This window comes from Sarcophilus harrisii, chromosome 4 (genome assembly GCF_902635505.1).
Source record: "Sarcophilus harrisii chromosome 4, mSarHar1.11, whole genome shotgun sequence".
NCBI lineage: Eukaryota > Metazoa > Chordata > Mammalia > Dasyuromorphia > Dasyuridae > Sarcophilus > Sarcophilus harrisii.
In genome coordinates this window covers 100,709,534-100,726,574 of record NC_045429.1, presented here as the reverse complement: position 1 = coordinate 100,726,574, position 17,041 = coordinate 100,709,534, and the positions used below count along the sequence as shown (strand labels likewise).

General features: G+C 40.1%; 1 protein-coding gene across 1 annotated transcript in view; it reads right to left on the bottom strand.

Moving 5' to 3' along the window:
- RASSF5 (Ras association domain family member 5) overlaps nucleotides 1-16,537 on the bottom strand; it is a 109,735-nt gene extending 93,198 nt beyond the window's left edge. Inside the window, exon 1 of the mRNA XM_031937259.1 lies at nucleotides 16,005-16,537. Coding sequence (XP_031793119.1) covers nucleotides 16,005-16,458 — 454 coding nt within the window. The 5' untranslated portion in view covers nucleotides 16,459-16,537. The remainder of the gene's footprint in view (nucleotides 1-16,004) is intronic.
- Between the last annotated feature and the right edge of the window lie 504 nt (nucleotides 16,538-17,041).

Sequence of the window (17,041 nt, the reverse complement as noted above, 5' to 3'; positions counted from 1 at the left end):
TGTAACTCCAACTCAGTGAGATGCCATTATGCTGGACAGTGCCACAAAGAACATTTACCAGCTGAACAGCTTGTGGCTTTAAAAAAAGTACCTTCCAGGAAAAATATTCCAGCCCTGGCACTTCAATATATTGGCCTCTGCATAGCCTTCATGGGAAACCAGGAATAATTTCTTTATTACTTTCTTCTCACAATCCAGATTGTTTTCTCCTTCTATCATCCATCTTGGTGTTGGAAACAATCCATTCAATTCACGTTTGTGAATTGCTCTGGGAGCAAAGTTATAACACAGAAGTGGGGCACATGAAGGTGAGATAAGAGAGAAATGGGAATGGTGATAGTGAAAGGTAAAGAACATTTGTGGAAGGATTGATAGGATAAAAAACTATGCTGGGTACAAATCCTATCCCAGATATTAGCTGTGTGGTTATAATCATGTCATTTAATTACTCAATGACTCAGTTTCTCCATTGGAGATGGATTCAATGGCCTTTAATGTTTTTCCTGCTTAAATCTTTGACTGCATGAACCTCATTGCATTAATTTGAGATTGGGATCTTGAAGCCCACAGGTCATCCAGGGATAAGTAGCACATCTATTGTCTGTCTGAGAACAAGTCTAGGAGTGACCAACTAAAAGTTTTGCCCCAAAGTAAGGAATATTTTTGTCACAACTCCCAAAGGGAGAAGAGAAGAGCTTTCAATTTGCTTCTGTGAGAATATTCCTCCCTTCACCCAGAAAATCCCAGATCCACAAAGAATTTAGAAATCATTATGAAAATGTGTTTATCTCAATAGACAAAGAATATGAACAAAGAAATGCAATTCGGCAGAACCCTGAAGTTTCAAATCGCCCCAGCAAATTAGAAAAGATGATGAAAGATAGGAACAGTTATACTGGGGTGGATGTGGAAAGACAGGCACCCTAATGCTTTCTTGGTGGAGCTATGAATTAGTATAATGATTCTGGAGAGCAATTTGAAGTTCTGTAAGGATGTTGACTAAAATGTCTACACCCTTTGACCCAGAGATTCCACAGATAGGCATATGCTCAAATCAGTGACAACAACACTTGTTGCAAAAACAAAGAACCAAAAGCAAAGATGCTCATTGGAGAATATCTAAACAAGTTATGGAACATTAATGGAATTTTATTGTGCTATATAAGAAACAAGCATGGTACGACCTTAATGAACTGATTTCCATCAGTTTAGAATCCACCCATCCTTGCCTGAACAAGAATCTCTGCTACAATATTCAGGAGTGTATCTCCTGTGCTCATCCAGCCTTTGTTGGAAGAAGTCTGGGGAGAGAAACCTATTACCTCCAAACACAGCTCATTCCACTTTGGGATGGCTTTCATTTGAGTCAACAAGTATTACTGGAAAGATTTTCCTTTCACAGAGTTGAAATCTGTGTCTTAGGAACATCTAGTCCATCCTCTGGGACCAAGCAGGATAAGTTGAACACAGGATCATATATTTGAAAATAAAAGACAACTTAGAGGTCATTTAGTCCAACTTTTTCATTTTACAAATGAAAAAACTAGACTCATTGAGGTTAAGGCAATTCAAGACAGTTAAATGGAGGTTAATCCTTAGATTAGGAATTAGACATTAAACTATATTTTAGATTTGAAATTGTAGGGCAACTAGTAGATAGAATGCCAAACCTAAAATCAGGAAAACCCATCTTTGAGTTCGAATCCAGCCTCAGATACTTACTAGATATGTGACCCTGGACAGGTCACTTAACCTGTTTGCCTCAGTTCCTCATCTGTAAAATAAGTTAGAGAAGCAAATGGCAAAACATTTCAGTATCTTTGCCAAGAAAATCCCAAACGGGATCATACAGGATCAGATAGGACTAAAGTGAATAACAACAATAAAAAAATACTTAGCTGTGATTCATTTAACTCCTCAGTTTCCTCAGCTGTAAAATGGGAATATTAATAGTACTTCACAAAGTTGATAGAATCCAGTAAGTTAACATATATAAAGTATTTTCACACTTTAAAGTACCATAGAAATACTTGTTATTGTTGGTATTATTCAAGTTCACAAAGGTAGTGTGATCTCTGGCACACAGTAAGAGCTTAATAAATATTGATGGATTGGTGGGGCTGGGATTTGAACTGCAACCCTTTGACACTTAATCCAGGTCAGTTTCTCTTGTATCATAGCACTTCTATAACACCCTTTCAGATGTTTGAAAAGTTAATACCCTGAGCCTTCTCTTCTCCAGGCTAAATCTCCCCAGTTCCCTTTTATCAGCCTAGCTACCAGAGCTGTGAAATGGCAGGTTGGCGTAGGTGATTTCTGAAAACTTCCAATTCTGACAGTCGATGATCTGATTACTTCTTAAGGCTGTGAGGGCAGATAGGACAGACCTTGTTTTCATGGCTGCCATAGGCAAATTGCCTGAGGGACTTCCTGGATCTGCTTTAGGATCCACCCCACCCTAGAAGTGTTTGTTGAAAGTATGGGGAGGAGGACTGGAATGTAGTATAAGGAGACTTTTCCAAGCAATCCACTAAACAGAGTCCAATTCAACTATGGCCACTGATGAGTGCTCCATATCCAACATTGCCCACCTGTCTTCATGGCTTATCTCTCTATTCTCACCACCCCTTTTTATTCCCCTCATTTCCACCCAGAAGAACTTGGAGGGAGGTGATAAAACACAAAATTATGGGTCCAGCCAGCTGTTCTAGCTCTGGTATTGGGCTGTGGTCAGCACGTCTCTCCAGAGGGAGGGGAAAGAGATGGGCACACTTGACAAGGGTGAGGGAGCAAAGAGGAAGGTGTGATGATGCAAACTTGTCCAAGCTTCCCCACCATAGCAGACCATCTGAACCGGTGACACATTATGAGCTAAAATCCAATTTAACCAAAGGGAAGAGGCATGATTTGCATGTCTACAAATACACACCCAGGCACAATCACTCAGCCATCTGAGGAATGTGGATAATAATGAGCTAACAAGGCCAAAGATGTTTTTATAAGGGTTTTTGTTTTTTTTTTAACCACTCTTAATTATTTCATGCTGGAGACTTTCCTTATGAACTGATCCAACTGCAGAATTAGCTCACAGGAGGGAAACTGAGGAAAGAGAGGGAAGAAGAGGACCAAGGAGGAAGATAAAGGGAGAGTGGCCAACAGGAAAAAAAAAATTTTTTTTTAAATCAGGATTGATCTGGGATGAGGGTAGGATATTCCAACCTACACAGCTGCCCCCCAGACAGATGTGATTGGCATTGACAAGCAGGAAAAGAATAGCTTTGCATATTCATAGCCACTAGATCTAAAAGTTAGACTGAAAAAGATCCAGATTAAAAGGCTCTACCTCTGATCCCATCTTTATGCTTCTGGGTGGGTGGGTGATTCCCTGAGAAGAAGGGAAATATGAATGGATTTAAAGGTTCAGATCCCAAGTCTATAACTCCAACCTCTTTGACACTGGGCAAATTATTAAGAATGTCCAGCCTTTAGCATCCTCCCCTATAATAGGAAGTTGCTGAAGTAAATCAAAGCTTCTTCTTCTTTTTAATCTTATTAAAGCTTTTTATTTTCAAAACATATGCATGGATAATTTTTCAACATTGACCGTTACAAAACCTTGTGTTCCAAATCTCCCCTTTCCTCCCACCCTTTCCCCTAGTTGGTAAGTAATCCTATATGTATGGTAAACATGTGCCATTCTTCTATACATATTTCTACAATTATCATGCTGCACAAGAAAAATCTGATCAAAAAAAAAAAAAAAAAAGAGAAAGAAAACAAAATGCAAGCAAACAACAACAACAAAAGGTGAAAATACTATGCTGTGATCCACACTCAGTTCCCATAGTCTTCTCTCTGGGTTTAGATGGCTCTTTTCATCACAAGATGATTGGAACTGGCCTCAATCATCTCATTGTTGTTGTTTTTTTTTAATTAAAGCTTTTTAATTTTCAAAAGATATGCATGGGTAATTTTTCAACATTAACTCTTTCAAAACCCTCTGGTCCAATTTCCCCCCCTTCTCCCTATTTCCTCCCATGCTAAACATGGTAAAAATATAATATCATCTCATTGTTGAAAAGAGCCATGTCCATCAGAATTAATCTTTGTGTAATCTTGTTGCTGTGTACAAAGTAAATCAAAGCTTCTTAAACTATAACTGAATGTGGGGGTCAGGAAAAATTTGGCAACAGAAAAAGGTATCAAATATTTTTGCAAGATTTAATTCTTTATGAAAAATAAACAAGTACATCCATCTTGGTAGGCAAATTTGCTTTTATCTTTAACAAATGGCAAAATTATATGTATGGCAGAGAATTGTTTTAAAATAAATTTCTTTAAGATTTATTATCAGTAACTGTTTAATTTGTATGCTTATTTTATATACCCAGGGTAGCGTAAAAAAATGTTTTAGGTTAAAAGGGGTCAAGAGAGTGGGAAAAGTTTAAGAAGCCCTAAAACAGATGGCATCTAAAGGTATCTTCTCTCTCTAAATCTATGATCCTATAAGCTTATGATCCAGATGCCGCCATGGATAAGACTGATGGAAGCATCTCAACATCCTGACTTCACGATGTTTGGAGGCTGAATGTGCTAATAAAGCATGAAAGTGTCCAGAAAGCTTTTCAGAGGAAAGGCACTACAGAAATCCAAAGAATTCAGATCATGTTCATTAGCATTCCTAGGACTCACCTGCCTTAGCCAGAAGCTTACACAGCACACAGCAAAACTGAACTAGGGATCAGCTGGCATCTGGGCCGAGGATGAACACCCCTCTCTGGGTAGGCAGACAGGACCTGGTTTAGAGGAGGCTAATCTTTTTTCCTCTTTTCCCCATCCAGACCTGCCCATCCAAGTCCGTGCAGATTAAGCACTGAACTTCAGAACAGACAGGACGCTAGACAGAGCCCCGAAAAGAAGGGAATAAGCTGGCAACTCATTTTCAGATCTCCTTTAGAAGTACCAGAGCAGATACATTCATTACCAAGTCTAATTAGGCTAGCAGACAAGTAGCATTAATCATTTTTGACCGTACCTGGGATTCAAACCCCCTCAGTCTGTAATTGGGAAATTTCATGCTCCAGTGAATGGGAAATCAAGCCCATTCCTAAATCCTTTCACTTTCTGGGGAGGTGGTGTTAGGGAAGGGGGAGGAATGGGTAGACAGAACCAGGACTTGAGACAAGGCCTCCAGAATGCCTGGCTCAGATCTTTTTACAGGAGGGCCCTCTCCCAGACAGTTATCACTGATTAACAACCACTCACCACCTAAGGCTCTCCTAAGGAGACAAGAGGGAAAGGGGAGGGGTCACATCCTCCCTCAGCACAAACATATCAGTGAAACACAGCATTTTTCACCTGTCACTGCAGCTGCCCTCACCACCACCATGGAAAAAAAAATAATACAAGGAAAGTCATGCACACGAGCACACACGCATATCCATAAGCTTATACATATGTACGGAATACACATGCACATGAGTACACAATGCATTGCACACATACACCAACGCACACAATGCAAATACATCCACATGCATATATGTATGCACTGATACACATTCACACACATAAACAGTACAGTCCACATGCATATACATGGACACACACCCTTCAGAAGAAACAGACTCATCTGTTGAGCAGAAGAGGTAAATATGAAGCCCACAGATCATAGTTGCATATATTTAGTGTCCAAACTATGTCAAGCACAGCTCATTCTTCATGGTGGGGGAGATCCATTTTTAAATTTGTGGTATAGTAGAAAAGGCACTGACTGCTACCAAAGGACCTGGATTCAAATCCTCCCTCTGATATTTTCTGATTGCATAACCTTCAATCTTATCTTATTCATCTGTAAAATGAGGAGATTGGACTAGATGGCCTCACCTTAGCATCTTAGACTTCTGGGTTTTGTGAGGTTGATAATTACACATTCCCTTGAGGGATGGGTGGTGTAATGGGTGAAGTGCTAGACCAGGAGTCAGGAAATCATGAGTTCAAGTCTTACATCAGACACATTCTACCCATATGATATTGGACAGTTTACTCTAATTTCTGATTTTCATTTCCCTCATCTATAAACTGGAGACAATAATAACAGTTGTTGTGAGGATTAAAGAAGAGAACATATATGAAATGCTTTGCAAATTTCAAAGCACCTTATAATTTCTAGTTCTTACTACTACTACTATTGTTTAGTTGTTTTAGTCATGCCCACTTCTTTGTGATCCCATTGGTGTTTTCTGAGCAAACACACTGGAGTGGTTTGCCATTTAATTCTTCACCTTATTTTACAGATGAGGAAACTGAGTGAAATAAGGTTAGGTAACTTGAATAGAAGCTTAGTGTCTGAGACCAGATTTACTAACTCTGCCCGACTCCAAGCCTAGTTCCCTTATCCCTTATCCTACTTAGCTTCTGTAAAGCTGCTGCTCCTGCTCTTGTTGCTGCTGCTGTTACTACTAGTAGTACTACCACTGCTACTGCAACTACTCCTGCTATTATTATTGCTGCTGCTATTGTTATTACTGCTACTGGTACTACTACTACTATCATGTTGCTGCTTCTACTGCTGCTGCTGCTACTATTGTTACTACTGCTACTATTCAACTATTCCTGCTGCTATTGCTGCTGCTACTGTTGCTACAACTACTAGTATCATATTGCTGCTACTACTGCTACTCCTCCTCCTGCTGTTGCTACTGCTACTATTACTTCAACTATTCCTGCTACTGCTGCTACAACTACTAGTATCACATTGCTGCTGCTATTGCTACTACTACTACTGCTACTAATGCTGCTACTACTACTACAAGAGCTGAGCTCAAGACATAATACTACAAGAGCTGAGTTCAAGACAAGAACAATATAGATGGAGAAGTCAAGCAAAAAACCCATTGGCTGCCACGGGGAAGCTACACAAAGGCGACTAGACTATTCTTCTTGGAGAATGAAGGAAAAACAACAACACAGCAAGACAGACAAACTCCAAGCAGTTCACAGCTCTAAGGTGAACACAGTTCCCTGTGGTAAGCTGACAAACAGGTGATTGAGGCAAGTGAAAACAAGATTCAGGGTGGGAGCTGAGGATAAGGAGGAGATTAAACAGGTTGATCTTGGAGGCTAAAGGCAGTCCTGCCCAGTGGAAGGGAGATCTACTAGAAAGATAAGCTTTCTGTCAACAGGTCCAATAGTCTTAAATAAGGGTTCGTAATCTTTTTGTTTTGATTTGTTTTTTGGTATGATGAGTCCTTTAGCAATCTGGTGAAGACTGTGAAGCCCTCCTCAATATGTCTTTAACTGTTATGGAGTCAAGTTTCCAATCATGTCCACTCTTTGTGACTCCATTTGTGATTCCATATCCAAATATACTGTAGTTTGCTATCTCCTTCTTCAGTTCATTTACAGAGGAGGAAACAGGATTAAGTGACTTGTCCACAGTCACACAGCAGCTAGTAAGTATCCAGGCTGATTTCAAACTCAGGAAGATGAGTCTTCTATAAGATGTGCCATTTAGCTGCCCCAGTGTTTTTAATTGCATAAAATAGAATACATCTAATTCCAAGGGAAACCAATTATATGAAATACATTTATCTAACATCTATGTATAAACAAAGTCATGGACCCCAGTTTAAGAGCCTCTAATCTCAAGAGCTAGTATTTATAAAAGCTTTAGTTTACAAGGCACATTATAACATCTTTTTTGAATCTCACAATAACAGTGGGAGGTAAGTGCTATTATTTTTCCCCATGTTACAGAAGAAATTGAGACAGACAGCAATTAAGTCACTTGTGCAGTCACACAGGCTTTGGATTTGAACTTTGGATCCAAAAAATAACATAAATATTATATATCTTAGTCTTCCTGATTTCAGGTTTCACACTCTATCTACTTTGTTACCTAGCTGACCATGCAGCTCCATTAGGGCCAGACTTCAGAAATGGAACATGGGGCTCCCTAAGAGCAGTTAAGGGTATTCGAAGCTTCTCCTCAATGCCTATATAGATTCAATTATATGTGAAGCTCTTCCCCCTGCACTGAATAAGTACACTACCCAACTCATTACAGAAAGCACTTTGCAAACCATGATGCATTGCTATAGAAATGTCATCTAGGGCAGCTGAAAATGACTGAACAACAACAAATTATTCTTTAACTTCATGACAAGGTCCTGATGCAAACAAATAATACTAACAGCATTCGTTTTCCCAATTATATTTCTTAATGAATTATTTTCTATAGTTAGCTTTTTTACTTTTTTTTCCATTTTACCAATTCTACTTTTTAATTTTTTACTTTATATTTTAAAAATATTTATTTATTTGAAACTGAATTAAAAAATAGAAAAAGACAGAAAAGGAAAATAAAAACAAAACATTGTCATGTGCCCAGCAGAACACCAGGGAAGATTCAAAATATGTAAAAACAAATTTTCATTTCAAGAAAGCACATATGATAATAGAAAAGATTATATTCATGACTGTCCATCTTTTCTTTGTTTCCTTACAGGTTATGCTTTAGTTCTATGCTGTGCATTTTTTACTTTATTCTTTTTTTCCTCTTTTCATTCCCCCCAACTTCCCCAAGCAGGCTATAATTAAGCACGTGTGTGTGTGTGTGTGTCTACATACATACATATGTGTACACTTATACATATATAGACATGCATCTACAACAACATTAATTTGGCTGACACAGAATATAGATCTCTCTCTTGATTAAATCTTTAAGTTTGGCTTTGTCTAAAAGCAATGATTACTAGCCCTACTTTTTTTTCTAATAAATTATATTCCTGATCCTTGTTTTAATATTTGTGTATATCTCTTATTTCCAATGTCTGTTAACTTTTCTACTTTAATGTTACTCCTTAACTTGCCTTGCTATTATTTAACCTCCTTCTACCCATACAGAATCCTTAAACAATGAACAGGGCCAACTAACATAGCCAAGTTTGGCATATAAATATTTGATATTCCAGTAACTATACCCCTCATGAAGGGGATGTCAATGGCCCAAAGGGGACATTCCTAGGCATAGGGACCTGGGAATCCAGCCAGAGAGCAGGCTCCAAGTTTCTTTGTTTACTATTCCCTCTTGGAATTTCACAAAGGAATTTCTCCCCCAGTCCTCCTGTCCTTCATCTTACATTGAACAAACTCAGTTTTAGTTGTTGATGGGAATTACTAAAGCATATTTTTTTTTTTTGCTTATAACTTCAAGGTTAAAGAGAAGAACCCCAAATAAAGGCTTGGAAATGGGGACAAGCTGAAGACATGAAAGAGAGCTTTCCAGTAATAAAAAGATCATTGGTATCAAAGTTGGTTCTGATACTAGGATGAGAGGTGGAAAAAATGCTTAACTTAGAGAAAGGAGTCACAGGTTCAAATTTCACCTCTAAAACTTACTAGCTACACAATCATGGACAAGTCAGTTAATCTTTTGGAGACTCAATTTTCTCATCTACAAAATGGAAGTAATACTAGATATAGTATCCACTCCCACCACCATATAATAAAGATTAATAAGCTAATAGAAGTAAAAGTAAAAGGGCTTTGCAAACTTTAAAGATATATATATATATATATATATATATATATATATGCCTGCTATTAGGCTGCAAATGAATTTCATTCTATTTAGATAATTTCATCTCTGAGGCTATTCTGACTCTGAGGTTCTATAATTCCATGAAATGTACACATATAATATTCCTATCTAACCATAGTGTGGCTGGGGTCAATTATTCCATATCTGGGTAGTGTAGTAGATGAATCTAAAATCAGAAATACTTGAGTTCAAATCTAGCCTCAAACACTCCTTTGTGCATACCTGGATATGTCACTTAACAGCTATTTGCCTCAGTTACCTCATCTGTAAAATGGGGATAATAATAGCCTTTATCTTGCAAAGGCTGTTGGGACGATGTATTAAACAATAATTATAAAGTACAAAGCAAAGGACCAGGTACATAATAGGTATTAAACAAACGTTAGCTATTATTATTATTGGGCAGCTAAGTAGTATAGTGGATAGAATGTGGAGCCTGGAGGCAGGCAGACCCAAATTCAAATGCAGCTTCAGACAGATGTGTGACCCTGTTTGCCTCAGTTTCCTCATTTGTAAAATGAGCTGCAGAAGGAAATGGCAAACCACTCTAGTATCCTTGCCAAGAAAACTTCAAATAAGGTCATGAAGAACTGGACATGACTGAAAAATGACTAAACCACAAAAATTATTATTATAAGGAAAATACTTGTCCTACATTCTCATGGGGATATTGTGAGGAAAGCTCTTTGTAAGCCACAAAGTCCTATATTAACCTGACCATTATCATTCACAGTGGTAGGGGCGGGGGAAGATGAATTTTTGATATAATAAACACTGTATGAGAGCCTTGCCTTTCAAAAAATCCCTGCTCTTTCACTCTGTTTCTGTCTCTCTTTACCTCTGTCTGTTCTATGTGTCTGTCTCTCTGTCTCTTACAATCCTTTCTTTTCAATTCCTATTCTAGTGCCTCCATCCAGCCTGGAGCCAACCTTGTGTTACTGAAAGTTTTACCAGCAGTGTTTTAACTTGAAGAGATCCTAACAAGCTAGAAAGGATTTGAACCCGGACCCAGGGATAAATTGCTTGTCAGTAGTTTAAGGATCAGCTTAGCCACATTTGAAGAGATGCCAGAGAAGCAGTTAAGTTTCTGTGGAAACAATGTTGGGTATAGAAACTCAGAAGACCCAGATTCAATGTTGCCTCTATCACTTAGCAAACTGGGTTAGCTTAGTCAAGTCATTTCTCTTGGGCTTCAGTTTATTCATCTTTAGAATGAATGGGCTGAAGCCATTTTTAGTCCCAACTCTGTGATTCTATGAAGACCTGGGGGGAGGAGGGAGAGAGGATAAAGCTACTCTCTTTTACTATTATTATTTTATTAGTCATGTTGTGCAAAAGACACAAATCGAAAGGGGAGAAAAACAGGAAAAAAAATTCAGAAATTGAAAAACGCATGCTTCCATCTTTCTCTGGAGGTGGATAGCATTTTTTAATCATAAATCCTCTAGAATTGTCTTGAATCATTGTATTGCTGTGAATAGCTAAGTAATTCACAGTTGATCATTGTACAATATTTCTGTTACTAGGTGCAGTGTTCTCCTGTCCTGCCTACTTTACTTTGCATCAATTTATATGTCTTTCTTGTTTTATCTGAAACTGCTTGCTCATCATTGCACAGTAATATTCCATTACAATTATATACCACAACTTGTTTAGCCATTCCTCAACTGATGGACATTCCCCTCATTTTCCAGGTCTTTGCCACTACAAAAAGAGTTGCATAGCCCTCTCAAAGATAACCTACAAAGACAGAGAGGAATTGTGATTTGTGTTGGTAGACCTATGAAGTGGCAGATCCCTGAAGTATTGAAGATTAAAAACTCATTTTTCCAATATGGAAAATGAATACTTCCAGCTGTTACCCCTCTTCCAGATGTTAACTTCATGCTCCAATTGATGGTTTCATAGCTCTTTTCTTTCCTAGTGCATTATCATTAGCTCATTCCTAAATCTGGAGACATTTAAACTTTGATAAGGAGTTACTTGTGATACATAAGCTATCCTCAGCTAATACCACCAGAACAAATATAGAGCCACTGGCACCCAGGGATATTGATCTGAAGCTGCAATGAACCCCCTTTGATGGCAAGAGTTATAACACAAGGAAATCCCTCAAAGAAACCTCCTTCCATTAGCTCAGAAAGGCTCACTAGACCCAAAATTTTCTCCATGACTTCCCCAAAAGATAGAATTTGAAAGTGATCCACTCTGCTTATAAAGGATAGGGAATCACAGAAAATCAATATGCAAAAGGATTTCAGAGATTCAAAATTTTCATATACCAAGATCCTGAAAAATGATGTGACTTTTCTAGTCACTGAGAAGTCATGATAACTATTAATTTATTCAATATTTTAGGATTTGTTAAGAGCTTTACATAGATTATCTCATCTGAATTCACAAAGAACCTCAATATTATTATCATCATTTTACAGATGAGGAAACCGAGGCACAGAGAAGGTTTACACTACTAGTTGAGTATCTGAGGCTGCATTTGATTCTATCTGATTCTATCTATGTCTAATGCTCTGGCCTGAAGCTGAAGCCAAGTTTTTTGTTTTGTTTTGTTTTGTTTTTTTACTTTCTCTCCTCCCTTCCTCCTCCCTCCTCCCCTCATATAATATAGCCTGACACAAAATTAGAATGAATACACCTTTACATCCTTGCTTGGGGACAGGGAAAAGAATTTCTGATACTCATTTACTTGGTGTCAACACAAAAAAATTAACTAAAAACTTCTATGCAACTTTAGTTTTGTTAAATGTTAGCCTAGTAGTTCTCCCAGCCCTACCCTTCATTTTTACTTTATTAGAATCTCTCAATTGCCCTAGCCCAGCTACAGGTCACATTTTGAGAGAATCCTTCAGATTAAAAGGATTCCTGATGTCATCAAGTTGAATCTTCCTTTCTTAGACTGTCTCGTATCTAGCCTCTTGCTGTCATACAGTCCTTTCAGTTTTATCTGACTCTTTTATGACCTTATTTGGGGTTTTCTTGGCAAAGACACTCCAGTGGTTTTGCCATTTCCTTTTCCAGTTCATTTTACAGATGAGGAAACTGAGGCAAGTAGGGTTAAGTAATTTGCCCAGGATCATACAACTAGTAAATGTCAGAGGTCAGATCTTTTCCCTAAAAGAAAATAAGCTCCTTGAGGGTAGGTCTTAGTTTTATTTTTTTTTCCCAATGTATTTCTAGCACTTAACACAAGTGCTTAATAAAGGCTTGTTGACTGAGTGTGACTTCTCCCTCTATCAACCCAGGTGATCACCCTCTCTTCACTTTAATAAGTGCTTTTTGTGGCTGTGGACAGATTTTAAAAAATCATCACCTGGTAGTGACCCTCTAGTTAAGAGCCTCTCCAAGCTTAATTGTACTGGTCCTAAAAATATTGCCAAATTCATTATCTTTCCAATTTGGTAAGACCTTCTAGGATTTGCTCTGCTGTCATAACTAAACAAGGCTCACTTCTTTGCCATAGTGAAGCATCAGGACAGGACTTTGATGGAGGCAGTTAAATAATAATGCCAAATAACAAGTCCTATTTCTTTAGTACCTTTAATCCTGGGGAAGAGGAACAATTATATTAATGAAAAGGCTGAAGTCCAATGTTGAAATCTATCCAACTCAATGAAATTGTCACTTATTAAGTTATCTCTTTTGTATCATGATTTCAATATATTACTGGTTGGCATAAGAAATTAAATGGGAGAGGCAGCTAGTTGATGTAGTGAATAGAGCACCACCCCTGAAGTCAAGAGGACCTGAGCTCAAATCTGGTCTCAGATACTTAACACTTCCTGTCTGTGTGATCCTGGGCAAGGCATTTAACCCTAATGGCCTCAGGAAAAGAAAAGAGAGAGAGAGAGAGAGAGAGAGAGAGAGAGAGAGAGAGAGAGAGAGAGAGAGAGAGAGAGAGAGAGAGAGAGAGAGAGAGAGAGAGAGAGAGAGAAAGAAAGAAAGAAAGAGAGAGAGAAAGAGAGAATTTGGGAGAAGCTGCAGATGACTCTCAAAGGCCAGGAAATGACAGAAAAAATTTGATATAAATAAATATATATCATAAATGCATAAAATATATGTAACAGTATTTTATCATGTCAACCCACTTTTATCTTTTACTACCATAATAATTCAGAATTTTTCTCTGGTATGAAGGGAGAGCTAAGAAAATTTTATGCAGATTTTCCAGATCACAGGAGTGCTATGTAATCTTAACCCCTGAGATAAGGAAAGATAATTGTACTATGTATATAAATCAGTAGAGATTATCTTTTTTTTTTTTTTTTTTTTTTTTTTTTTTTTTTTTTTTTAAGGATAGACTTGAGATTTCATTGGTAATAACAAAATCAAAAAACTTCGTTGAGGAAATTCCTTCTACCAATACCAATCAGCCCTAACTCTTCAACTTGGAATCTTAGCTGCTTGAAGTCACTGAGAAATAAATGACTTACCCAGGAACACAGTATGTGTTAAAGGTAGGATTCCTGATTCAGAGGCTTGCTTCCATTCTAATGAGAGTATTTTTTGGACACTGTAACCCAGCAATCTTGGCACCACATACTCCTTTATCAGCTAGTCTATGGAAGAATCAACTCTCATATGTGATGAGAAAATAAAATGAGGATCTAGTCACTAACTACAGAATAGTCTGCATTTTTCTATACATTCAAATGTAAACACACATTCATACACAAAGACAATTATACATGTTACACATACAAGGTATCCCTTATATGACATTCCTGAATAAGTCAAAACATAAATTTTTAAAAATCATATTAAGAGATTCCAGGATCAATATCAACGCTCCAAACCCTGTTCCAAAACAAGGCCATAATAAAGACAATGCCTAGTGGAAAAATGAATACTGTCTCAATCCTTTGCCATGTAAAATGAAGGAAGAACAGAGATAGGAGTGGATGGATGCTCTCCTAGATCTCTTCCTGTAATTTTTTAAAGGCTGAACTGGGGTATCTGCCTTTCCTCTGTAGCAAAGTATAGACTGCCATAGGCATACACCAGGAGAAGCGAGGGATGCTTGCTAAAGAGAATCATGGGAATATCCCACCTGGTTTCTCTGGAATGTCAGACGCATTTCTAAAGCTTTCTGGACAGAGAGAGGTTATGCTTTGATTTTTTTCTCCATTGGTATTGGACGAGCTCTAACAGCAGCTGTATGTAGTCATGTTCTCAACCTCTAACTACTCCTGCCTGAGCCACACTTAAGGTCTTCCCTCCTTTTCCCTCCTACAGCCCAGCGAAGACTGCACCAGGATGCACAAATCACAGAGTCTGCTGTGGTCTACACAGACAGATAAGCACAGTAGCATTCTGAAGAAGTGTTTGAAAGAAAGCTTCTTTCCAATGCCATACGCCAGGTACTAGGGAGTTAAGGGAACTACCCAGGAAGGCATTTCTAGGGAAGGATTCAAACCAAAACCCACTTGTGGTGCTTGTCAGAGGCTATGAAACTATTTAAATTGAGAGATTTTTTTTTTTTAATGAATCTATTAAATTCTTCGCCAAGGACTGCAACATTCTTTAGAAAGGAAACACACCTATTAAAGAGATCTATACCCTATACCAGGATAGACAAAATACGGGCAACAGGACAGACACCCAAGAGTACTGCAGAGTTACTCAGAAAATCCATATTCTAGGTGACCAGTGATTTATTATGTATGTGTGCTGAGGGAGGGAGAAGAGTGGATGAGAGCCAATAGGGGCTTGAAGCTACAGAGGGAGGGAAACCACACAGAGCTGGATAATTTTAGAGGATGATAATAACTACTGCAGGAATCTAGGAGGAGGAGGAAGAGGAAGGAGATAAAAACAGAGACTTAAATTCAAAGATTTCAGAGGTCATTGAGTGGCTATGATCTTGGTTTCCCCTTATATCGCAATCTATTTCCAACAACAGGGGGGTTTCCTCTACCCCTACCCCAAAGATTGTTACGTAATCCTCCAACTAGGGGATGAAGATGGGGCTTTGCCCATTCTAGTAAACAATCAGGCGTGTTATGAATCCCTATATACAACAGCCAAATCACAACATCAGCAGCAGTCATACAGCCTGAGGGTCATTAGGTGAGAACCGCAAATGCCCAGGCGACAATCCAGTGCCCTTGGCGAGTAGCCCCATGCATTTCAGCGGGGAGATAGTGGGGCGTGATTTGTCCAGAACTCCTAAATCCTTCCCCGGGCAGACATCAAAAGGTTCTAGATGCGTGACAGGAATTATAGTAGAAAAGGTAGGGTACCCCCAAAGATGCCCTCCAGAGGTTTCTTAAGGTCAGAGAATTTTTTTTCCTGGATTGAGGGTGCTTCTCTAGGGCTCTGACCCGCCACCTCTATCCCGCTGCCCTCTGCCCACCCCTCACCCCTTCCCGATCTCACTCACTGGCGCAGCGTAACGCCCGCTGTCGCACCTCCCGGCCGCACAGATCACACCAGCCCGGGTCAGCCCGCAGCGCCAGCTCGATGAAGCAATGCCCCTCGCCGCGCTCAGCCGGGACGCGCGGGTCCCGTGGCTGCTCGAAGATGCTCCTCACGTCCGGGGGTCGCGGCGCCCCGGGGCGCCGCCGCAGCCTCTGCTGAAGCCCAGGTCGGAGGGAGCGAGGGAGCCTGGGGGGCCGGGGCTGCGGCTCCACGTCCCCCACCAGCGCCCCCCGAGCTCCTCGTCCCTCGTGCGCTCCGGGCGCTGTGGAGAAGGGCAGGGAGCCGCAGCGGCGCGGAGTCCGCCCGGGTCGTGGAGGAGGCTCGGGGCCACTCAGGCTCTGTAGGTAGCGCGGGGGCTCGGGGTCCAGCAGGAGCGAATAAGGGCGCTGCCCGATAGCCGGGGACGCCATGGCCATACCCGGCTTGCCGCAGCTCCCTAAGACTGCAACGCGACTCCCGAGCCAGCCCCGGGAGAAGGGGCGGCCCCCGCCGGGCGCGCCTTTAAAGGGACCGCAGCCAGCGGGGAGGGCCGGGGGCGGGGAGATGGAGGGAGGGGTAGGTGAAAGAAATGAACTAATAGACGACCTGAAGGAGTGGTGGGATGCGTCGTGGGGGATTGGTAGCGCAGGAACAGGTTGTTGATTTACAGCCTGTCTCCCTAATTTCTCTTGGGGAGGGCCCCGAGAAAGTCTGGACAGGTAAGGAAGCAGAGAACAGGAGCCTAAAAATATTTCTGCAGAAAGCCCCCTGTCTCTACTCCTACTACATTCTAGCCCCTCTTTCATGCCGGTAATTATCCCTCTCCTAGTCCTGCATGTCACACACACATACACACACACACCTTTTACCCCCAACCCCAGTCCCTACCGGATCTGAAACTGGCCCACGCTCTCAGCCACCAAATCGGCATGAAAAGAGAAATGGACAGTTGTTTGTCGGGATGTCCCTAGGAAGTATATGGTTTAGAGAGGAGGTGGGGGATGGGGGAGCGGAATAAGG